This window comes from Pieris rapae, chromosome 12 (assembly GCF_905147795.1).
Source record: "Pieris rapae chromosome 12, ilPieRapa1.1, whole genome shotgun sequence".
In the NCBI taxonomy this organism is placed as follows: Eukaryota; Metazoa; Arthropoda; class Insecta; order Lepidoptera; family Pieridae; genus Pieris; species Pieris rapae.
Window position 1 is genome coordinate 6913136 of NC_059520.1, and position 25918 is coordinate 6939053.

At 32.6% G+C, this 25918-nt stretch overlaps 3 protein-coding genes across 17 annotated transcripts in view; 1 reads left to right on the plus strand and 2 right to left on the minus strand.

Moving 5' to 3' along the window:
- LOC111002442 (piezo-type mechanosensitive ion channel component) overlaps window positions 1-12570 on the minus strand; it is a 50888-nt gene extending 38318 nt beyond the window's left edge. For all 11 annotated transcript variants that reach the window (XM_022272633.2, XM_022272639.2, XM_022272626.2 and 8 more), the window contains exons 1-5: window positions 12361-12570; window positions 11849-11919; window positions 2423-2518; window positions 1851-2062; window positions 1458-1584 (exon numbers count right to left, since the gene is read on the minus strand). In XM_022272633.2, coding sequence (XP_022128325.2) covers window positions 1458-1584; window positions 1851-2062; window positions 2423-2518; window positions 11849-11912 — 499 coding nt within the window. In that variant the 5' untranslated portion in view covers window positions 11913-11919; window positions 12361-12570. The remainder of the gene's footprint in view (window positions 1-1457; window positions 1585-1850; window positions 2063-2422; window positions 2519-11848; window positions 11920-12360) is intronic.
- A 234-nt stretch (window positions 12571-12804) lies between these two features.
- LOC111002173 (eukaryotic translation initiation factor 4E-binding protein Mextli) lies at window positions 12805-23479 on the plus strand. 5 transcript variants are annotated; one of them, XM_022272315.2, is made up of 13 exons: window positions 12805-12931; window positions 13386-13510; window positions 13577-13730; window positions 13802-13955; window positions 14142-14343; window positions 15318-15389; window positions 15913-15973; window positions 16929-17073; window positions 18170-18304; window positions 18833-19019; window positions 19944-20009; window positions 20817-20935; window positions 22258-23479. In XM_022272315.2, exons 2-13 carry the CDS (start codon window positions 13390-13392, stop codon window positions 22360-22362), a joined length of 1521 nt encoding a protein of 506 aa, XP_022128007.1. In that variant the 5' UTR covers window positions 12805-12931; window positions 13386-13389; the 3' UTR covers window positions 22363-23479. The 5 variants fall into 5 exon arrangements, with proteins under 5 accessions (XP_022128007.1, XP_022128021.1, XP_022127989.1 ...); XM_022272297.2 differs by lacking the exon at window positions 12805-12931 and adding an exon at window positions 13018-13221; XM_022272329.2 differs by lacking the exons at window positions 12805-12931; window positions 15318-15389 and adding an exon at window positions 13015-13221.
- Window positions 23480-23545: 66 nt separating this feature from the next.
- LOC111002164 (mitoguardin) overlaps window positions 23546-25918 on the minus strand; it is a 46274-nt gene continuing 43901 nt past the window's right edge. Inside the window, exon 10 of the mRNA XM_022272288.2 lies at window positions 23546-25302. Within this exon, the coding sequence (XP_022127980.1) occupies window positions 24988-25302 (315 nt within the window). The 3' untranslated portion in view covers window positions 23546-24987. The remainder of the gene's footprint in view (window positions 25303-25918) is intronic.

The following is a 25918-nucleotide window of genomic DNA, read 5'->3' on the forward strand; positions in this document are numbered from 1 at the left end:
AGATGACTTAGGACTTGTAGCCTATAAGAGACGTTCTGGTCATTTCTTAAATGATAATTTAAAAAAGAATAGGGTGATAAATCGAAAAAATTACTGAAGCGGTACGCAAAGAGTGGTCACAGAAAAATTTTGTTTACGGATGAGAATTTTTTTACAATCGAGCAACATTTTAACAAACAAAATGACTGTATTTGTGCTCGAAGCTCTAAGGAAGCTTCCCAATAAGTCGCCAGTGTGCAACGTGGGAACTATCCGACTTCAGTGATGGTTTAGTGGGGTATTAGCTATGAAGGAGTGACTGAGTCATACTTTTGTGAAAAAGGTATCAAAACTTCGACACAAGTGTATCAAGATACCATCCTTGAGAAGGTAGTGAAGCCATTTAATAACACCATTTTCAATAACAAAGAATGGTCCTTCCAACAAGACTCGGCAACGGGTCATAAAGCTCGGTCTACGCAGTCTTGGTTGAAAATGAACGTTTCGGACTTCATCAGCGCTGAAGACTTGCCGTCGTCTAGTCCCGATCTTAATCCGCTAGATTATGATTTATGGTCAGTTTTAGAGAGTATGGCTTGCTCTAAACGGCATAATAATTTGGAGGCCCTAAGACAATCCGTACGATTGGCAGTGAAGATTTTTCCCATGGAAAGAGTGCGTGCTTCTATCGATAACTGGCCTCAACGTTTTAAGGACTGTATCGCACCCAATGGAGACCACTTCGAATAAGCTTTTTATATTATAAATTGTTGTTTATTTATGTATTAAACTAACACACTGTAAAAGTAATAAATGTTATTTGCAACAGAAAAAAAATATTTTTCTTTGTTTCAGTATTTATGGCAAGACTAGGTATATTTCACCATGCCTCCTGGTGATAGAGCATCTTTGATAATCTGAGACAAATCTTTGTTTTCAATTTATATTATTATTACTTATTACTTCAGATGTCATGCGGAATATGGTGTAATGGTTACAGCTCCTTACAAACGTTATGTAAAACAAAAAAAAAACTTGACGATAAAAAAGAGTGGCGGAGGGTTTATTGCCAGTTCTTCTCTTCTGTTCTACGCCCTTGATTTGGAAAACTGGCAGTAAATGTAAAATTAGAAGCATTTTATGAATAATTCTTTTTTTGGCATTCATAAGTGTACATTGTGTTACCTATATGAATAAATGATTTTTGACTTTGACTTTAACGTTTGCATAACATAAATTAATTTAACTTGAGTCTGTTAAGATTGTGTTTTTTGTAACTAAATAAATATTTAGGTCCAAAACCTAGAGGCAAATTTTTTCTCACAGTTTTTATCGCACATAAAAGTTTGATATATATTTTATGACATACTTATGTAAGCCTTGATTTTCTAATAAGTCAGGTAACGTTCCCTTAATTTCGTTTCTTGGCTTATAGAGAACAAGAAAAATAAAATAAAAAAAATCACTACAGAGCATACCTGCACTAGTTAATAATGGGTACTGCTGGTGTTTAGAGATCTTCCTCTCCACTTCTTCCGTAGGAGAACCAACGAGAAGTTTACGTACCATCAGATACACGAAAAGTGACACACCGGTCATTACCAACTGTAAAAAAGAATTAAGTAAGTTTATTAATTGTGTATAATTTATTATGAATGCAATATTCACTATTATTTTTCCAGAAAAATATTAAAAGTCAATCAGCCCTACTATTAGAAATTGCAGCGTTTCAATTATACTTAAACTATTTTAGTATAAAAATGTTGTATACTGTGTCTATTCTATAAAAGTTATCAATTGTATAAAAGGAAAAAATAATTAATTTAACAATAATACTGAACTCATATTTTAATAATTAAAAATATTATTACCTCAGGAGCTAAATATTGTATAGCCATTAATGGCTCTATCCCTGCGTAGGATACTAAACCGAGATTCAATCCAATCTCTTCTAACAATGGGTATGTTTGTAGTATGGAGCCATAACTTCCAAAAGCCGCCAAGACACTGTGCCATGCTGCATGGGTTAAAAGAACAAGAACGGATACGAAGATATTTAATAGAAGATATTTCCCTCTCCATCCTGAAAATACCAAATAAATTATTTAATATGGAAGTTAGGGAGCGTTCTAGTATGTAAAGAATTTGAAGGGGGTTCCCCTCTTGTAAAATGTTTCGATGCCGGAGGGCAATTGCATTATGCGTTATTGCAATAAAATTTTGATGGCGCAGAAAACGTAAATCAGTTAAATGCGGTGTGACTTCCTCGATTTAAATTTGTTTTAAATATAAATACTTATTTCATTAATAAATAAAACTCGGATATTGACTGTTAGTTCTTAAAAGATACAATCAGAAAAACAGAACAGACATATTTTACGTCTGTTCTATTGTTTCTAATGTTCGTTATCAAAGCCTGCTAAGGTTAACGTATAATACTTGCCTTTAAATGTTTTTGAATCTGGTACTTGCGGAAACGGTGCTATCAAATAAAGTAGGAGATATATGAGGGAGAGGCCGAAGGGTCGTAGTGCGATACCTGTAAAAAAACATTTATTATAAACAATATGAATGACGGTTTTCGTGTGTTTTTGGTAACCAGATGTTTTAGTAGATACTTATAAAAGGTGTTAAAAAAGAAAGGGCGTCAACGCTTTGTTTATGCATGACTGGGCAATTTTTTAAGCTCTTCAAATAATACATAACAAACTATTAACCCTTACATCAATCTCTGCTTTATTTATCGAAACGTACAGATAACATATACAATTCGGTTCAGCACACTGCATTTAAAAAGCATCATTCATCCATAAAACTCTAACCGTGTTGTAGATATATTATAATGATTCAGTTTTGTGTGTTAAGTAAATACATTGGTGCCATAGTCACCAACAGTTTGCTAGGGCAAAAACAAAACAAAGTGCGCAAACATTGTTATCACGTAAGCTAATCAATGCAATCAACACACACGTGTTATCTGCTATATGATGTATCTGTTATCATATAGGCAAGTATATATCGCAATAGTAATATTAGACCCATTCTTTCGACAATTAACTGTAAATTTTTAACGTATAATTTGTAAATAATACGTTTAATTATTCGAGTAATAATAATGTTGGTGAACTGGGTAGTCTCATGCTTTCGCTAGTCAGAAAACAAAAATAGAATCTTACGTCACCAGACCCAAATTTAAGATTCATAACTCTACAGCCTAACGTCCTTGAGACCCCTACTTCTAATATTGTAATTCACAGAGCCAAATCACGTTTTCACGCAACTTATAAGCCGGTATATAAAATTCTAAGATTTATACGAATGCAACTTTGTTTCGCATTTAACAAATTTGCGATAAACTGATGACCCATAGTAGATTAGCTTATAACGTGATTTCGCTCTTTAATGCTTAGTGGTAGGCACTCCATTTGTACTCTGAAAGAGGGTGCCCAAAAAAGGTTGATCGAAGATATAGAAGCGATTGGAAAAAATATGGGTTATATATATGAGTATACTAGCAGACTCGGCCAAGCGTTGCTGTGTCTAAGGTTTTTGTTATATTACATAGAAGTAAACTATTTAAGGAAAACGGTAGGAGAACTTATGTCAAACATTGGTACGTTTAACACAGCGCCATCTGTTAGAATTGTATCATACAATAAACAAATAATTTACGATAAAATAAAATTGCGAGATTTAAACTATACTATCTCTCAAGTTGGATCGAACTACACACGCGAATTTTATTATAATCGGTTAAGTGGTTTAGGAGTCCATTGAGGACAAACATTGTGAAATGAGATTTATATATATTAAGATAATTTAATTACATCTTTTATTTTATTTCTTTTTGACTTTAACTGTTTTCAACACTCACATGCACCCAAACCCTGACTCATGCACTCCCGAGTCAGAATAGGGTTTCATGTGAGTGAATGATAAAAGAAAAAGCCACGGTTAAATAGATATGGAAAAAGCTGGAGGAGACCTTTACCCGTGAAGGGAGCGTTCAATCCATCGTACTGAAAGAACTTAAGATATCGAGTAACGAAAAATAATTGTATATACACAAATCTAAACTTTAAATTGAGAAGGTTTGTAAAGAATCGAAAAAAAACGGGCTTTATTATTACTTTTTGTAGCCTCTGCTAACGGCTATAAAAACATGGTTACCATGGTAACAAAAACTTATTGAAATGTCAGGTTTTATGGCTGAAATTAGTCTATTCCGTTATTTTAACCTGAAACAACGGCGTCACTTGCTTCTGATTGGTCAACAGCGCGGCGTATCTGCAGCCGGCGTTTTAAATCATTACATTTACAAAAATAATACGATTAACAAAGTAATATATTTAAATAAATATTTTTAACATGTATAACATACTACTACGCCCTAAAACGTGTATTTTCCATATTTAGCAGTATCATTACAGTAACATTACAGTATATTTGCAAACGACTAACTTAGCACTGAATTTCCTCTAAAACAAAACACGACGGCAATTCCGCTTTATTTTCCTGCGGTCTCCAAATGCCAGGCTAACATTTAGATGTATGTGGTATGTGTATACGTTCGACCCATTTTTCCATTATCTGGAACCGACCGACCTGGCTTTTATTGCCATTGCCTTTCTGTACTAAATTAAGTGACCTGCTATTTCACTTTGATGTTATGCACTTAACTTCATAAAATCGTTAGCGAAGAGCCAACTTCATAATGGAATTATAAACATTAATTTCCGCTTCTTTTGTTTTTAAACTCTACAATAATCTGAATGATTGAGAAATCATAGTTTTATTTTACTAAGTGAAACCGTGCGATATACCGTGCAATCACAATAATGTAGATATAATATAGTGTTTATATGTATATAATGTAGATAAAGTATAAATTATAGTGTTCTTTGTTCACATTTGCAGACATGGAAATTGTATTCGTTTTTACAACAAACTCCCAAGCGAAATTAGAGGATTATCACTAAATAAATTCAAAGCCCTCGTTTAAAGTAAATTAATTAATAAAGCCTTTTATAAATGTGACGAATACCTAAATGATCCTAATCCTTGGGATTGATTTGCTCCAGTTCAAACAATTTGTATTAAAAACTTGGCGATTGAAAAGAGTGGCGGAAAGTTTCTTGCCAGTTCTTCTTACCCGCTCTACGCCCTTGACTTGCGAACTGGTTGTAAATGTAAATTTACAATTAATTTAATTTGTTTTTTTGACGTTCATAAGTGTACATGTTTAGCTATATGAATATTCCCATGCAACAATGAACTAACGTTTTTTTCAGCGAAATAACATTCATTTTATGACTTTAAAAGCATTCAAAATTCAAGATTTTTTATTTTTTAATATAAGTAAGTAATAAATTTAATTATGTATTACTTACTTATAATTACTGAATAATTATAAGTAAGTAATAAATAATAAATATAGTTATAACTGTTAAGAATTATTGATTTTTCGGCAATACGTAGTAGTAGGTAAGTAATTAAGTTACTTAAGACACAGACCCAACAATATGTGGGCGTCAACCAGAACTTTAAAAATACACCCGTCATTTGAATCGCATTCAATCCTAGACAAAAATTAGAGTTCACTGCTTTAGATAAACAAAATTAGGCCAATTTACACGAATAGATATAACAGAGATTTACTGTTTCCGGCGTATTATTAGGTACAGAATTAGGAAACTTTTTGTTATCCCCTAAACGACTGACGAGGAAATTAATTTTAGCATTTGTGTCAGGTCCCGAATTCTGAATCACATGACTGATTCAGAATTGTGTGTGCCTACCAACCTCCCAACAAACAAATAATCGCACTAAGAACCTCCGGATTATACACACGTAAATAACTACGCCTCGGACATTAAAAATTAACTTACTACTTTATAAAGCCGCGTATGTCAACTCGACAATAAATTACTGCTGTTATGTCGATGACCTAATCATTATAATTACATATTTTATCAATTCCAAAATATAAACAAGCAATATTACAATCTTACAGAGAATGTCCATAGCTTATATAAGTATTGAAAATTAAGCCCATACATATAATAGCTACAATGTTTAATAGGTTTTGTAGTCTATTTCAAAATAAATTAATTTAGATAAACTATGGTTATCCATTTGAAGTATTCAAAAGAATACATATTCTAGAGAAGTTTTTACGGCAAATTTTTCAATTTAACTGCTTCAGATTCAACAGAAGTGAAAAACTATAAGTGTTAGCATTAATGTATTTAAAAATAACAAACACAACGATTTACGACGTTGCTTGTTTACTGTCTGTGTTTTTAACGTGCGGTTTTCATAAACTATTTCCACAGTTATCAGTTTCCATGTGTTAAAATGTAATAAATGAGAAAGCGTACTGGTATAGCTTTAGTTATCGCCTCCGTACTTGAAACATTATTTCTTACTTCAGTATAAACAGGATCGATCCTGCGTGGAATATTTAATTTAAAAATATGATTCAAATATGTCTCAATACGATAAACAAACGAACATACAAAAAGGCAAAAAGGGGGAATCATAGTAACCCATTTCATTGGATGCCTTTGATGTAGAAGTATGTTCTTTTTAAACAATTGGAGTTCTTATATCTAATATGGTTGGGCAAAGTTTTCCTGAGTTGTTTTCGCTAATGATCTTGGGATGTAAATATAAGGCTTGGGTTCCAGAAAGCATTTTTGCGAGCTTCTCACCAATTCCGCCTGAATGTTTCAATTTTTCTCTCACAATTTGTCGCTCGTGGGTTCGGAAAACCGCAAAGTTTCTTTTTATGGAAAGCTACTGCAGGATCCTTCATAGCCGTTGCGTAAGCCCAGGTCTCAGCTCTTGGTTAACACGCCAAGCCTCTTTTTTTTAATATAGAACAGGGGGCAAACGGGCAGGAGTCTCAGCTGATGTTATTGATACCGTTAATCTTTGTATGCCAAGTAGAAACCATAGAGATGATTTTTTTTGAACAACACTCAATTTTCTTTTTTATTATAACAGAAAAAAAATATTTTACTCCACATCATCGAGGGGTTTTTATAGAGTTTGTAACGAAATGCGATGCATTACAATATCAGTTAACCATAATATTGAATCACCTTTTAAAAATAGCAGGATTTCACCAAACTATCGTAATGCCGATGGTGACGTAACCTAAAGTTCACTGTGCTATTAATGCACGAACATTACATTAACATTTATATTAAGAGCTGTGTAAAAAACTTCAAAATGTTGTTATTTTATTTACTCATATTTGAAATTGCGAGTCCTTACAACAGCTTACTTTTAACTTTTTATAGAAACATCATGCTCTCTTCATTCTTAATTTCATAATTTTTAATGGAGTTCGACCATTGAACCTACTACCTAAGTTCGACCTACTCTGTGTCCGCTATGAGGAATTAAATTTAGACTAGACTACACTTTCGTCTATATCTCAAAAAATATTGGTTTTGTTGAAAATTATAAATAACATTAATAGAAGATAAAAGTATATCACGTATATCATAGTAATCAATCACATTTAATAATAATGTGGCCTAATTGATGCCTAGTAATGGCGCTAATTAGGGTCTACAAGAACAAGTTCGACAGTGATGAGATCATAACGGCTCAACCAGTTGAACTGCGCAACGACCTTGTGAATCAGGCGTGATAAGACAAACCAAATACGATATATGCATGGCCATTGACGAGTAGCTGTGTGCTGATTATTAAATACATACAAAAATTATTTACGAACAAAAGCCGAAATAATATTTAACTGCAGCGTTCTCAAATTAAATTACTATTATTATCACATATAACTGTAAATTTAAAACACCACAATATCGCAAAAGTATACTTGTTACTGGAAATCAAACATTCTATATTCAAATGACTTTTATAATACACCCATACTTGTGATTCATGTACATAAGAATATGGAAATATAAGTTTTAATTACAACCTTGTAACACTTGTACTCGTAACACAATCAAGGAACGACAATTCCATTCACAATCAGTAAAAATCGCATAACACTGGTAATTTAAACTTTTAAATCTCCCAATTATAGCAATTGTTCAGTGTTCGTAGGGAATACTTCTGACACGAATATTTCTGTAAGGATACTATCCTTGCAAAAAAGCATGTATCGTACCTGCAATATCCTAATATAGCTGTAAAATGTATATAGAGTATTTAATTCCCGATATATCTTACAAGTATAATTAACTTATTCCCTTGTTGTTTTGTTTCTAAAAATCGTGGGATTTTTTGAGCGCTACATAACACGCCACATGAATTTCAGCATAATGATGGTGAAAGTAATGAATATAACTGGAATCTAGGATTGCGTGACAGTTGATACCGTGGTGTTCATTACTTAGAAAGGTCCAGCATTTAATTAATTTTTTGTTCCATAGTTGACAAAGCAAGCTTTTAATTTATCGGGGTCAGCCCATCAGCGTCATCAGCATTGTCTATTGGGTACTGTTTCAAAAATTCAAACGAATAGTGGTATAAACATAAATTTTAGAAATTTCTAAATAAAATATTACTTTTGTGTAGTACCAGCATATCTACGTCGTTTGTAAAAAATTATGAATAAGATCTAATCACTCGTTTACCTTCAAAAAACATGAATGATCACAGAGAAACGTCAGCTTGGTATTTTAAAGAATCATTTCTTAACAATAAGAAGATTTGATTTCATAAGAACGTAATGTAGTATAAGCTAATTTACAAGAATTAGATTAAAAATTAAATGTTAAAAGTTAACAAAGGTTAAATAAGAGGACCGACAGATATCAATTGCCTTGATCTTGAAAAGTTCAATTGTCGACATCTAATTTATCGCGATTCTTTTATAAAATACTAGATGCCCGTCCCGGCTTCGCATGGGTGGACATCAGTAGATATTGTAATATTGATGTTTTGTAATATTGTGGAACATTTTTTTCTATCATCAATAGTTTTCGCAGCGCATGTGATGGAAGATATTTAATAGGCATTTTTAATTACAATAATGTTACCATTACATTACTGTAGTTTTAATAGGGATCCTTATTTTTTATATGTAGCATTCAAATGATGAAAGAATTATTAAAAACGGTCCAGTACTTTTTGAGTCATTTCGTTACAAACACAACTGCAAAAAATCTTTTCTCTTTATAATATAAGTATAGATAAATAATACATATTATGATTGGGTCGGTTTAACAATCAAATTGTGATGATGACTCGGAGCAACTTTATGGAGAACTTTCGAATCTTTAAAGGTATGGGCCACAGTTTTCGTATATGTTTGGTGATCATTGTTGTTTCTAATGGGCACGTATGAAGTAGGTGACAAACGCCGTATTTGGTGCGGGAGGATTTTGTGGGACTCTCTATATGGATAATGAGGGTTATGTGGGATTTGTGTACCGAGTTATCGCGGGTTATTCGACTCAAAAAGGTGCATGGTTACATAGCTACGCCTGTTCACAAGTTTTTATGCCATTTCCACATCTTGCTTTTTCATTACTGTTTGATTGTCTTCATTTTAATGTGTTTGATGTTTTAGAGCCTACATAAAATATCAAAACTTTATATATCCATATATATATTTGTGATGAATGTGATAGAAAGATTATAATAATGTTTGTTTCATTACCAATATTTACCAGTCTTCGTAAACTTCGATAAATTTCATTAAACAAAACTATTTTGAGTTATATTGAAAGTATAGCTATTAATTAGCGATATGTCAAACGTTAATCTTTTTCCACCTATAAAAAGCTTATTGCAGATTGTAATACAAAGAAAAACATATAGGTGTGGTCCATTAGTTAAGTAAACGTTCGTTCCACGTCGAAATAACGTAATACTGCACAATGATAAAACAAAATCCAAACACGAAGTAGCAAATCATTTAAGCAGTAGCGACATAGCCAATCAGGCAGGCAGTTGACGGCCGTATTTTAAAACGTAGTGTGTGTAGTATGTTTGTTAACATGGTAATGATAATTTTTCCATACAAAAAAATAGGCCATGGTAACAGATACCACACCAGCAGTGGCAGAATAACCTAAGGCTAAGTAGGCTAGAACTTAGAGCGGCAAATTTGACTCATATCTTTTAAACAACGTTTGTCGAATTTACATTATTTTTTGTAAGCTGTATTTATACTATGTAATAGTAATTTTAAGCCTTATAAGTAGTACCTGATTGAGCTTTTTTTATCTTAGAAAAAACAATGCCTTAGTTCACGAATTATACGTAACGGAAAAGGTTGAAAACCTATAGAAGACAACCTGATTAATTTGATTGTAAACTAAGCTAATAAATTGCGGTTAATAGGGGCAGTCAAAATGGAATAGCCTACTAAAGGCAAATGTGTAAATCCGCCGATGTCAAATAATTCAAAATAAAGCTTTGTATTTTGTGAAATAGCCTAAATCTGCCAATGCAATTCTCCATTTTAATACAATGGTATTAAAATGGAGAATTGCATTGGCAGAATTACAATGAAAATTCTGAACGACAATGAGTATATGCTGTTTACTACTCAAGATAATACGATCGCGTTTTATAGCAACAGACAGCTATTTTTACTCCACTTTTGATTATCGCGCACTCATATCACACGTGGCGTAAACTATATTGTCCTTTTTTTGTATTTTAACAGACAAATCTAGTCTTCTAAACAAATTTCTAATGTCAATCATACTGTGATATATTATATTATTTTGTAAAATAATTAATAAAAAATAAATGCCCTATGAAAAACTTTTCAATCTCACCACCTGAAACCTAATTGAAATCTATCGCGGCTTAATGAGTTCATAAAGGACAGTTAACCCGCAATTGGTGTTACAACGCAAATTATTTGTTTCATTTAGTTGTCGTAGCATTGGTCTTGCGTTACAAGAGTTCAGTAGGGCAGATCAAATTGTGAGGACGCACCCAAAATGACGCGCCCTGAGGATACATTACTCCTTGCCCGCAATGCGACATTAGTGTTATTATTATACGATATAGTATTTAATATAATCCTGACATAAAACTTCTTATCTGTTCTCTTTGTATTTGGACTTAAAATTGGTGATTTTATCAGGTATTTGTGCGTCTTATAAATAGATTTCACAGAGTACATTAAAAGGCTATGCTAAAGCTATTAGATTTCCTTTTTATACAATGTACAATTACTGCTCATTTATCTACTTAGTCACCGATAATTTACAGTTACCTAAATTCCTTGTAGCGCGATAAAATGTTTCGATTACGTAAACTTTATTTCGGGACTCGAAGTTGCACAATTTCTGTAGAAAACATTCGAATTATTGCCGTCGCGTTAATCACTTATAAACACGCTTAAAATATCTCTGTCCACTTAAGCAAGCAATGTAACTCACACTGTCCCAATTCTCATATTATAAATTCCTTAATAAATTAGTTTACTTTTAAATTTGCTACTTACTTAGTAATATTTATCACAAGTTATGTTTACCCACTCGCTCTTAGCTGATTAATGCTGCAATGACTAATTCATGAAACAAATTCTTTATATTCAACTTAACTTTACAAAAACATTTTATATTTTAATTTTATTAAACAAAATGAACCTACTTTGAGGACTGCAGGATATTATATTATATCTAAATAATATTCTATAAAAAATATAGCAATTTGATATCTACCTACCTAATTAAAGCTGTATAAATATGTGCTCATCTGCACGTTAGTTGTTTTTTATCAATGCGAAGAATAATACTATTCCCTAATATGATTTTCCTTACTATAATTCTTTGTCATATATATGAATCAATTTACTATAAATACTACTACTATTCCATATTACAAATAATATCTAAAAATACATTAAGTGAGTACTTACTAAGGAGGAGTGCCCCAGGCAACAGAAGACGCACCAGTAGCAAGGAAAAATAGTATTTATGCATGGTTGCCCTGAAGAAATAAATAAAAAACTTTTATTGATGATCACTAAAAGTACATAAACTTAATCTTAATGGTTTTTATTGTTATCTGAGGTCCAACAATCATTAAAATTAATTCAAAAATTAAAATGTATATCAAAACTGTTTCTAACAGCAGTTAATAATATAACATACCAACAATACTGGTACAAGTAACTCACAAACAATTAAACATAAATATACAAATAAACAATTTTATTATTGTATTGTAGTATTGGGACAATTTTCTTATAGTCATGTAATTGAATAAAAACATGTGTAAATCTAATACATTTTTGTATTACAATATTAAAGTTGAAAACACAAAATGAAAAAATATTATAGAACTTATTTGAACTAGACCACACAATTTAAAGACAATTTAGATAATTTTTGGTTTGCAAATCACGTTAAAAAATTATTTAATTCATACCTTCCACAAAATACACAGAAACCAAAATTCTTCTTCACTTTAACACTTTATACTTATAGTCATTATATATTGGTTTGTTATTAATTATTTTTAAATACTTGGTAATCATTTTAATATCATTTTTTTCAAATCAAAGTTTGAAATAATTTTCAAACTGAGACACAACACTCACAAGTCGCACGTCTTTTCCATAAACACAACAGAATACAGTCGAAGAATTACAATTTACCATTCAATTTCAAAATAATATAATAAGTTTACCATTTGACAGCTGACAGCTTTCCACAGGTTATCTATCGCTTAACTGTGTTTTATAGAAAGTGCCTAGTGCTGTTCAATTTTTAAAATCCTTTAAAAATACGGTTTAGTATTTATGCATAATATATATGATAGATATAAATGATAAAAATTTAACTTTTACTAAAAGAAAATTACATATCAAGCAAAGCAAATTATTAATTTAATAATTCTTTTATAAAATCGGTAATTCTTTTTATTTGCATGTTCATTGCGCAAGTAGTGAAGTCACCTCACTAATTTTATTTTTATTGCGAATTAATGGCGTAGCCAGGTGAGTTTTCTTGTTTATTTCTTATTTCATCGTGTTCTATAGTTTTCAATTGTTTTGTCTTTACGTTCAACATCGAGTAAAATATTCAGTCTTTCAAAAAGTCAAAATTTTTCACCTATCCTTTTATATTAAAAGAAAACCCAATTTAACGAGTAATGAACACGTATTGGATTTGTACTGAATTTATTCGCTAAAGAATATTGTCATCACTTTCACTTTTCACGCTTTTTGCCCGATATTAGTGGTCTTAGTTTGTGTAGATTGCAACAAACTGAAGTCGCCATGGATGAGTGAGTTACTCATTTTTATGATAGCTAGGTTCCTGTTCATTGTTTCATTAGCTATGAATAAATTATGACAAGGTTATACGTTCTTTCAATAATATTGATTCAATTAATACCTATCAGTATAACATCTCGTATTTTCATAACTTTGATGATTTATTTACAAACAGCACCATGTCGACCCTAACGAAAATGACCCGCACAGTCAAAAAACTTGAAGTACCCAGACCCTTGAAATCGACGACTAGTTCTGCACACAATCGCAACTCGGTGGTAGATGTGAAAATAAATTCTGGTAAGATTCTTATTAGTGGTTTCTGCACTAAGAATTGTATGTGTTCTAATTAGCTATTTGTTTTAGTTGATGACCTGATTATGCTGACTGAGGGGGTGGCTTACCAAATGATGCAGGGTCAGTTTGACCGAGCTCTTCATAGTAACATTTCAACAATGTACTCTAACTTGAAATTATATGGCGCTCAGCTTGAAGGTGTCTACAAAGAGTTCTTAGATAGGTTAGTAAACTATATCAATATTATTTTTGTTATTGTTTTTTTTATTGATGTTTAATTTTTTTTTCCTATAGGTACTTTGTCCTTTTTCGAAATGGATCTCAGGATGAGAGGCTTGATAAGAAGAGTCGTCTTCATTTGTTGGAATTAATTGAATTAAGAGCTAAACACTGGCAGGGGTCTGATTATATGAGTCAATACTATAGGCACCGTGGTACTCATGCTGAGGTACAAAGTTTTAATATTCCTATTAGATACTTAAAAGAAATTAAATTTATTTAATACAGTGAAAAAAAATTTAATTTGATGAGAGTTCAACTCAATTGCAACCCACGTTGTGTTTGTGTATCACTATAATATAAAAATGAGCCACGAAGGCAATAATAGATATTAAAGAGAAAATCTTTTGCACAGCCGCTGCTGGTACCAACCATGGAAGGTGCAGGTTCAGGCGGCTCGGTGTCCCCAACGCTGGCTGCGCCCACCGAGCCGCCGGCATTACTTGCCCCGGGGGAAGTGATCAAGCCTTCAGGAAAATTCCCTAAACCGACTAAAATCCCTGGCAAGAATTACTCTAAGGATGAGGTTGTAATTAGAAATGCTGATTCTGGAAAAGGTTTGTTATTGCATTTATATGAGAAAATTATTTGACCTGGTTTTTATAACGATTTTATAGTGTCTATGTAGTGAAAGGTCAACATTAGATGTATATCATGTATTTTAATCCAATAAAGATTAAAATTACTTTTGTTGCTGTCTGCATGACATTGTTAATACATAGAGCAAAAGATAGGTTTTAATTTAGAGTTTTTAATATCTAGCATGATTTTTAAAGTACTCCTTATTAGACGCATGTTTGTTATTGTAATGAAATGTACGTACTGCGCATTTTTAGCTTAGTCAAGATTAGTTTTTGCATGTTAGTTACAGAAGCAACTTTTTTATTAATGTCAATATTATTTTGAAATAATATCTGTACGTTGTAATTTATGTCGTAAAAAGGATCTATCGATCGAAAGTGAAGCATGTCGTACTGGAGAGCCTAAAAAAATTGCATGGACGATATTTTTATTAGATAAATAAAGTTTTTCAATAAATTTCTTTAGAATTAAGTGTAGCAAGTTTTCAGTTTCGTAAGCAGTGGCATAATTTCTGAAATGTTTCAAATATTTATTTTTATTATAATTTCGATCATTCCGGTAGGGTTATTACAATCTGATAATTTGTATAGTACTAATCTACCAGAAATTACATCAGTATAGATATTCATAGTTTAACGTAAACTTCTCTATATAGAAAACAATCTTAAAAGTATAGAATAATATATGTAACTTATCTGTAACTTATCAATAGACAATGTTTTGAAATCCATCGTTAAAAGGATTTATATTTACATGAAAAAATTCGCTTCCACGCAAAAGCGTGCCACGTCCCTAACTACCTAGTTGCGAATAAAACGTGACAAAACTGTAATAACAATTTATGAAAGGTAGCGAATTAAATGGGCCTCGTAATTTCTTTGTCATAACTCTACCGGGCCATTTTGTTTACGTTGCGTTTAGAGTTTGAAGTATTGTTTTGGGTTTCCAGTGATGGGTATCAAGGGCAGACGGGTGCACATGATCGAGGAGCTAAGTGATACGATTATATCGTTTCAGAGAGGTATGATTGCACGGTGGAAGGTGGGATGCTTAGCATGGTGTTAGCGGCTGAAAATCTTCATCTCTATTAACAAGATTAAATAGAAAATGTTTTTTATTAAAAAGCTGGCAATATTGCAAACCGGCGTATATATACAACATATCATTATATAACATATAATGCAGGCACAATCCGATTTTCTCCAGATATGGCTTGAAAATATATGTATAATCTCATTTTATAGCACATCAGGCGGTGCTGGCGATTACTTTGATCACTAAAACAAGACTGATACAGCATTATTTAATTTTAGTATCAATTCATGGCGTTAGAAATATCTAAGCATTTACAGTAATAATGTAACAATATTGCCGAAAGCGATTACGGCTCTAATCTCATTGCTTCATGGATTGCCAGAAAAAAAAGAAAAAAAAAAGTGATATAACCCTCATAATATTCACATAGCTTGCTTTCAAATAACAAGACTAACAATGACACTTTGACACGAATAGTTTTTTTTAAATGTTTTTTACTTCCATTTCAGTCAGTCCGGGAGCCAAAGAGCGTTTGGTGCAAATTACTGGCCCCAATGAGGAGAACGTGAAGTATGTATAATAAACGAATATATTCTTATAATTTGTATGATTAAGACGTATTAGGTATATTTATGTTGTTGTAAATCTCATTGGCCATTTTATCATATATTCTGTTACTTTAGTAACTTACTTTTTAAAACTATTCAAATATTCCAAAATTATTATACAACTGCGTTACACATATTATATATTGTTAATTGGTTTTTCTGCGTTAATTTTACATATATAGTTCTTTAAATATTTGTTGTGTGTTAACAAATCACATACAATTTGTCTGAAACACGTTTTACGTGTGACTGACATCCATTTTGATATCTTCATAATTGATTACGGCTTGGAATAGACGCACTGGCTCATGAACTAGAATGCGTGACTCATGAATGCTTATGAACCTTTATAAGGATATGGCGCGGTTTTCACGGAGTATTCACTAGTGAAATAACTTCAACTTATAAAGATTTTATTTTCATAAATATGTATGTACATTTCTAGTTAATAGATTCGTGGCTTTAAATTCGGTTAGAAATGATGTTACATAAAGGCCGATCGAATATTTTTTTACTAAATACACGCAATATCTGTCGATTGTGAATATTCATATGTATGTTACATGATAAGACAGCGAAAATATACGTACACATACGTAAAAAAGAAGTAATTGATAACGACTCGAAACATATATTACACCTTACACTCTGAAAATAATATCACAGTTTAAACATGACAAAATATTCATAAACACATCAATAACGTACGTGTGTTCATAGCGATAATCGTCCAAAGTTCGGTTATTTCAATTTTTTAACCCGCTTCAAAACTCGTGTTCTCATTGGATTCATATGTGAGAGAACTTATTGGAGATGAAATTCTTGCTTCAATTCACATTTAATATACCTTTGGGAGATTTTGTACTCAGTACCTGTTTTTTTTATATATCTATTATAGATGACATCTTCATTTTCAGCCACGCCAAGCACCTAATCGGCGATACGATAAGGCGCAATGCGTCCCCCGTAAGGCTTGAAGGTGTGGAAAACCTGCCTTTAGGAGCATCACGCGCTTCGCTCGATTCAAATGGATCTGATGAACCCGTGCCTCGCCTTAGAGAGGTATTACACTTAGTCTTAGAGCATATTTCGACTCTGAATCAGTGGTTTTAGTCTAAGATCCGTCTTCAGGATTAGTGCGTTCATCTGTATATATATATATAAAAGCGTCGCACAGCCGAAATCGCTATTCTCGTCTGACAAATGATGTTACGCGTTAATCTCTTTCACTCTACCTTATATTATAAACATCTTTAACACCTTTATTTGCGGCCAGATTTAATCAGGCATATATATATGATAATTAATAGATAATTAGCTTCTATTTCATTTATAATTAATAAATGTACGTTATTAACGTATAAATTTATCGCAGCGGCAACCGTGATTTTTTAAACTCTATGTAAATTGCCGTGACGAAGACGATATTTTATTTTCGAAAAATCAATTAAAAATGATAGTTGCCAAATTTTATAAGGTATATTCTCCTATTTATAAATATATTTTTTTGTTTTTTTTTTCAGCAAATAATTTATGAACGCACTAATCCGGGATACTATTTAGTTTGTTCCATGAAGGTGTTTTTGACATTTCGCGATTACGAACATACAAAATTGTCGTTTATACTATACATGATACCAAATATTAGCAATTATATAATATACTCTTCTTTTTTTTGTCTTGCTTAACTTCAATTTTTTAATAAAAAATGGTATAGTATAACATAAAATACCTGTGATTTTTTTACGTTTAAGTCTGATGAAAACTGAAAAACTTAAGCGATAAGCTTAAAACTGTGAATAACTAATGCTACAGTTATATTAGCACTACACTTATAGTTCCTAAAACTACACTAGTTTGATCTATAAACTAACTACACTTGGTCCATGGAGGTGGCGGTGGGCTGGGCGTTTGCTTGGTGAAAAAGCCTATTTTGGTGGATTTTTTCATGTTTTTTTTTTATTCTTCTACGCTTTCAGTGTTTATATCTATTTTTCGTAATCATACAGCGAACATAAATTATATATAAAAAAACAATTATGCATAGTTCTTGATAAGGGCCTTATAAAAATTTACGTTGCGGGCGTACCAAGGAGCGTTTACTGAATCTTGGAAAATATACATATAATTCATTTGTAAACACACAAAACTATTTCAGAAATCTCCGCATAGCAACAGAGCATTGCTGCACAGTTTCTCAACGAATGATGCTGCATTAGGAGAGTACAAGTACACGGTGACTTTTGGCACCAACTCTATTAAGATCACTGGCGATAATTTGGATTTCGTTAAGGCAAGTTATCTCGGATATTAATTTAAATCTAGTTGTGTTGAGGAGATATGGCATTTATGCGTGTTAGTTTTTGTACTTGTTTTTTTTTCTGATATTAAACCGACTGTCATTGTAATCAATAAGTCAATTGTGGTAAGTTTTGATGGAGGGTATATATAATAATAAATTTCATTTATTAATAAGTTATCTATTGAGAAAAACATTACTGCCTTTGAATGCCTATTTTTGATAAATTTACTTGTTACACTAGACATCTTCAATGTATAGAAAAAAACATTTAGAGTCTGTTTCGCAATGTCCGGATAAGTTCCAAATAAGCTATTTATTACTTATTGGTAGGATAAACACTATTGTTGCGTTTCACGACTATCACATAGCGCTATTCGTCATGAAATGCGAAGTATCTTATTCGGATCTTTTGTCTTTCGAATAATTGATGTGTTGCATAGCTATTTGGTACTTTATCCATATATTGTGAAACAGGCCCTTACTGTCTTTATTGGAATCAATCAAACATAAATATTACAGACAGCAAAACTGGTGCTAGACGAGTATTTTGAAAGCGCAAGCGCGTTGGAAGCCATGGGTGCTGGTTCGGGAGATTTCTTCACTTTGTCCCAAAGGCCCAATGCAGCTTTTATCTTGCAAGATGACACAACACTAAATGGCAATGATGATGACGAGGTGTTTGTACCAGCTCAAGATAATCAGGCTGGTAAGTTTTTAAATTGTTTTAGATCGTTTAATGATACTTGCAAAGTGAGTAAAGATTAATACAATTAAAAATAGTATTCTCAATATAGAAATTATGATATTGCTCGGATTTGCAGCTTTTTAAAATTTAAATCTAATTTTACGGCGTAGGTGTTTACAGGTTTATTTTAGCGTCAGTACATAATAATCTTTTTAAGTTTGGTTTTTCTGCATATAAGATTGTGATATTTTCTCCAACGTTTTAGTTCCTAACATAGCATGTAATGAACTTATGCAAGTCTAAAAGGTTTCGCTTTGCTGCTTAGACGGCAAGTCTTCCTTAGTTTCCTACGATAAAGGTGTTTTTATATCAGAAGGAATACAAATTAAATACTTTATAATATCGGTTACAGTATTTATTATTATATAATTTTATATCTCGACTGACTGAAGCATGTAGGGTTTGAGTTGATCGCATTGTATTCTCATTACGAATAATATGTATTATAATTAGTAATTCATAATGTGTATTTATTTGATTATGTATTTAATAAGACTGTATATACATCGAACCACGAGTGGGGCAGACTTTTCCAAATTTCATATAAAACCATCGGCCATTATTAATAACCAATACACTGCCGCCATTACATTTTAACCCAAGTTTGGCTATTCATCGACATTCCGATACAATTTTCTTATAAAAATCAACAACTTTAAATTCAATATCATAAAAGTAAATTCGATACTTTCAAGTTGTAATCGAATTTAGAATGTCTTAAACAGATAGTTTTATAGATATACACTAAAGGTATATTAAGATCATATAAAAAATGTAATTTTGATATCGAAGATATTTTGAATGAGAGGGCTGTTGTTGATGAATATCAGACAGCGCCGTGGTGTTTGTATCGTATGGGGTGGGTACAGAGTTGTGGTTGTGCAGGCGAGGGTGACACGTTGCCGCGACGCCCACGATTCTCGCGTGCCACCTCCACTGACAAGAACCAAGGTAAGGCACACCCACACAATAGTCACTCTGGATAATTCCGGCCCGAAGGACCAATTATACTCTACGAATTCATTAAACAATTCTATTAGTGTTAAACTTAGATTTGACATAAATTATCAAAATTACACGTTAATTTATCCACAAATCAATTCATTCATTACTCCATTCTTAAAATTAATTCCAAAATATACTTTTAAAATATTTTTAATTGTACATTTTTCCGTTACATATACTCAACATTTATTTAAATCATGTATGTTGTATTTACGATAATTTCAGACTTGTAAGGATATAAGTTATTAAGTATGTTATTGCATTCATGTTGCGCATGCGCCTATAATTAACGTAACATATACTTAAGTCTTTGGTTAATAATTCTACATAATATTACTATCGTTTAGCATGATTTGTTCGCGCTACTTGTATGTAGAATGCAGAAGTCAGTCAATAACAATAAGCTTTGTGTGCACTGAATAATTAACTTTATAATATATATATATATGTTCAAGTTTCTGGCTAAGTGAATAACTACAGCATAGGTGTAAATACGTGAATTGATTTTTTATTAAAAAAAGCTATTGATATTAATTGTTCTAAACTCTGGCACTCACACACATTGTTGAAGATTGTAATGGACGAGTTTCTGAAATGTATTGAATATAATTCCTTTAATCGAAAAAAGTGATAAAGACAGCCCCTTAACTTCTTTCGACCTGCTGAAAATTAAAGGATATAAATCTTCAAATGATTTTGGTGATCGTCAAAAACTAGTCGACGCGTGAAAGTACACACTATACGGGTGTCCAGGTTCAGCGGGAACAAGACAGGTATACACGTACGAGACGCTGGTGCAATATGCGGATTCGCCCCTTAGCAAGCTGCCGCCGGCCGGCCTTGCAGCCTTTCCGCCGGATCTCGCCCGCAAGGTAACCCTCCCCTCGCCACGCCCCTACCGCCCCCCTCCGCGGGCCCGCGTCATCCCTTTCCGCGGGTGGCCGCCGCTTCACCATCCCAACTACCTTGCGGCACTACTCTGCCGCAACTTTTATTAACCGGGTACAAAGGATATCGTGAAATGATTTGGAAATTAGACACAATAGTTTCTGTCTCGCTGTTAAAATTCTGATTAGGAATCTTCCTTGATAGTCTATATTGATTTGACTTATCAGGAAATATATCAAAATTTATGATTTTTACCGACTATGTATGTTCTCCGCATCTGAGAGGCAATCTGTAATACATAAACTAGTTTATGATTTATTTAACATTATTTAAATTAATTCATAAATTAAACCAAGTCATTTCGCGATCCTTATTTCGTCAGCTTGATTCGGGCGATCCCCTCTCACTTCATAAATGTGCTAATTTCTGATTTAGTATGTTCCAGAATGTTTTAATTACATCAAAGTTTAGTGATTAAACGTTTGAGTAATTTTAATAGATACAGTCTCGCTCTTAAGATCTCAGATTAATCTGCGTATGAGCATTCTGGAATGTATGAATGCTTCACGCACTAATATCGCAAGAGCATGAGCCAAGGTTTATAAGGCTTAAACAAATTTCAGTGTACTCAAATATAAGTCGTTGTAGGCTAATTGGATTTCTAAGCATAATTTAAATTAAGCTTGTTTCCCTAAGCTACTTTAAATATAAGTTTGATTACACTGAGTTGATTAGCGTAAGTCTAAATTTCTAGTTTAAGAGTTGATTCCTTTAATTGCTTCCAAATAAATGATCTCAATTATGTGTGTTGACGTAGCGAAAATTCGCAAAGTTGTTATAGTCTTTTATATGATGGTATTATTAGATAATTATATTCTGTGTTGATACGCAACCTTTTAAATATTTGTAAGCTGTTTTACTGGGACGATGTTTAATGCCGTTTTCAATTCACGCTGCCCGGACAGAATGGATACTCGAGAGGGGTTCAGTACAGGTAGAGGGTACTAGGAGTTTCCCCGACTTTATTGAAAGCTTATATTTTGTTTACGTTGTGTTTCGCTTTTCTATAAATTAACAGTGTTGTGTTCTTGTCAATGTCTATTGTTTTGAATATAAAAATGTTTAAAAATGCACCTGTCTTTGCTTTGCGCTTCTATCCTTCATACATTATAAGAACGCACGTAACCCGATGTGGCATGCGGGCACTGCTTTGTCTCTAACAGAAATACGCTTATCATAACCAGGGAGCGGTTCATTTTAGCACTATTAACACCGACAATCTAAAATCAATTGGAACAATCTACAGAGTTGCCTGGAGTTTGACAGCGCCAGTTATTTGAAGAAGGTCCGGGCTGCGGTAGCTATCACCATGGCAGCCGTAGATGCGCCTGATTCGCCAGAACCGGAATAATCTTATCCGTCCACCGCGCTCGCTCGCATTTATCCGCACTCACAGTTGATCTATAGCCCATCTAATCCTGGTGATTAGTAAATGATTAAAAAAATGACGATTTCGCCTCCAAAGATATTTTGCAGCTTACACACATACACGCACCACATAGTGAGCGAGTGCAATAATGGGAATCATACATAATTATATTTATCACGAGACCCGCGTCTTTGCTTTGCGCTAGGTTACCTAGTTCTATCGCTTCACCTACAAAGACACGTTCGTCTCTTTGCACGCTTCATATAATTTAGCGGACCCTAACTCACTAAAAGTATTACCTCGCCAAAATATTTATTTATTGAAAATGTTTTTATTTAGTATAGTTTTATAATTTATTTACGAATGGATCTACTGTTGTGATAATCGCGCCGGGATGAGGCGTTTTTAAATTCGTTGCGATCTCTGCTTTCTTTACATTTCTGAACATGTGCCTTAAGAACAGAAATAACTACGTAGTCAAGTTTTCTTAGTTTTCTTATTTATGGTCTGCGGAAGCGAAAACTTCTGATATTATAGTGATTCCATTTAATTTAAGAAGAATGCTTGCATTTCTTTGTGTGTTTGTATACTCATTCAAATTATATCTAGTGTCTAGTCCTATCGAGTGGTAGTCGATTCTCACTACGTCGTAAGATTTTTATTTCTGAAAAGCCTGGCCGAGGTATATTTACAATTTATTGTTGATTTGTTTCTTATTTTATCAATGTTTACGCCCATTGAAGCCAAGTCATGTTATAATTTGAAATATATTTTTAATGGACTAAGTATCCAGGCTTTCTCTATATTGATTAGTTTAAAAAATATTAAAGTATTTTAAGACTGTTATTACCACATATATCTTATCATTTATTTACACAAGACAATTTTGTAGGCAATTACAAAAGACACCATTTCAAATTACCTAAGCATATAATATATCTTTATTACAAATACCAAAAAGGTATTTAAATCGCACTGAGGCAACTAAAATATTTTGATTGAAAAATCTATATGTTTATCTAAATGTGTTAAAATTTGGTTATTTTTTGTTTTATTAACTGACATTGTAAAATTTCTAGATATACTAAAGTTTATAATACATTTGAGTTTTATTTAACCTTAGCAGAACCTAAATTACCTCAACTCCAAAAATAAAACAATCAAACCTAAAATTAATGTTTATTGGATAATGTCATAATTAAAAATAATTTACAAAACCTGACCTTAAATAAGCGATAAATAAAATGCCTATATACAAATTAAATGCTGTACAACTTAAAAAAATGTTTTCTAGTTAACTATGGCACAATGGTCTTATTCACAAAAATACATGTTCAAAGCATAAAAATGTAAAGTCGAGGTTTACAACAGAGTTTTAATATAAATGCTATGTGAGAATATATCACACTCCATACGAATCCTGCCTATGTGAGAATGTATCATTTTTGTATGAATCGTGCATCATTTAAGAATGGACGATTCATACAAAATAATATGTTTCCAAATAAGACCGAAAAATTAAATTGTGACATATTTAACGAGGCTACCATGATTTACATTAGTTTTCCAACAATATCATTTAATTACTTAATATTATAATAATATTAAATGCATATATTTTCTTGGATACAATTGAGCACAAATGCTATTCGTAAATTTAAAACTGTAATAAGGGTGACTAAAATAATTTTATACACGAAATTAAAACGATTTAATAATCGTCAAGCTTGTGTCGCAGCTAACTAGCTTAATTAGCCGTTTAATGAACAGTCTAGCCATTAAAAATAGCGGCCTAAATTATGTTCAGCCTGTTGATTTCAATTTAATTCCACTCCACTCTGAAACTCGAAATAAAACTCTTCAAAATGTCAATATATACGTCGGCAAATCACTACCTTGATGGTTTTTCCAAAGTTTCACGATATACAATATGAATTTGACTTTAATATTTTTTATGGCATAACTTTATCTTTTTTATTTATGCCAAATAATGACTATCGTACGAATGGCCTAAGCATTAGCCCGCCCATTACTAAATGCTGTAACAAATACTACGGCTGAATATCTTTCAGGCCGCTAGTCAAACAGCGCCGTTATGTTAAAGGCTAGGCTGTTAATTGAACGGCTAATTAAGCTAGTTGGCTGCGACACATAGGTTTAAAATGCGCTGTAATAACTACTCAAGACTTGGCCGAAAGGTCTAGATACCAGGCCAACTCCAAAAAAAAATGCGCTGTTATATACACAAGTCAATCCAATTTAAGAGCTAAGATGTTTTATAGTAAGGTGCATATTAAAATGATGCTTAAGCTTTGGACGTATAACGCCTTGTAATATGTTAAATATTAATGAAATAATTATTGTAATTCTAAAATAGTGAATACTTCGTTACCAGTTTGGCAAATGTGACGAGAGCGATAAGGACATTTAAAAGATTTGAATCATAGTTACGTTCAGGAATAAAGTCATGATATAGGCGCCTGCGCCGAAGTTTTTAAAAGACCTTCACATACGAAAGTCCAAATACATAAGCATCAATGAAATGCATTTTATTAGTCTTAGATAAAATAACTATTGACGCTATTTTGATAATTATTTCTGCGACTCTTAAATCCTCTCTGACAACTTATCTGTTATATTAGCGGCCCTAGTTCTAGCGTGTTGCATTATGTCTGCCGCTAGGTCTTCGACATTAGTGTATCTAGACTTTTGGAAACTGAATAGATCTGAAATAAACCCTACTATCTCTGACTGAAATGATTCGCAAACGTCCCTCAACCGCTCCCTAGGGCCGAGAAAACCCCAAACTAAAACCGGTAAAAGATGTTCCGATATGGAGTAAAAGTGGGCCATGAAACCGTCGGGGTATTGTAAGTATCGGCGCTTAGCCTTTATTACGGACCATACAGCTGTTGTGAGTGCCTGGAAAAAGTTTCAATAGTATTTTAAGTTCAATATTATCATCATAAATAGATTTTTAAAACGAGTACTTCCAACAATTTAATGAGTTGAGAATTATTTTTGGTAATTTTTATTGAAGTAAGTAACTCTATAAATAAATAAATCAGTGGCGCTACAACCTCTTTAGGTCTTGGCCTCAGATTTTTGAATCTGTTTCATTATAATTTTTTAAATCTAATAGGCAACTGGGTCAACAAGGTGATCAGCCTCCAGTGCCTGACACACGTCGTCGACTTTGAGGGACATGTCGGTTTCCTCACGATGTTTTCCTTCGCCGTTCGAGCAAATGTTAAATGCGCACATAGAAAGTCAATTGGTGCACAGTCGGGGATCGAACCTACGACCTCGGGTATGACAGTCGCACGCTGAAGCCACTAGGGCAACACTGCTCAGGACCTGACCCTACTATATAGTAGGGTCACAGAAATTTTTGAAGACTGACAATATATATATATATATATATTGTCAGTCTTCAAAAATTTCTGTACAAATTACTAAAATAATTATCCGTATATGTACTTAAACACTAAATAGATCGATATTGGTAAAAGGTGATAATCGGTCTGTGCCTAATGGT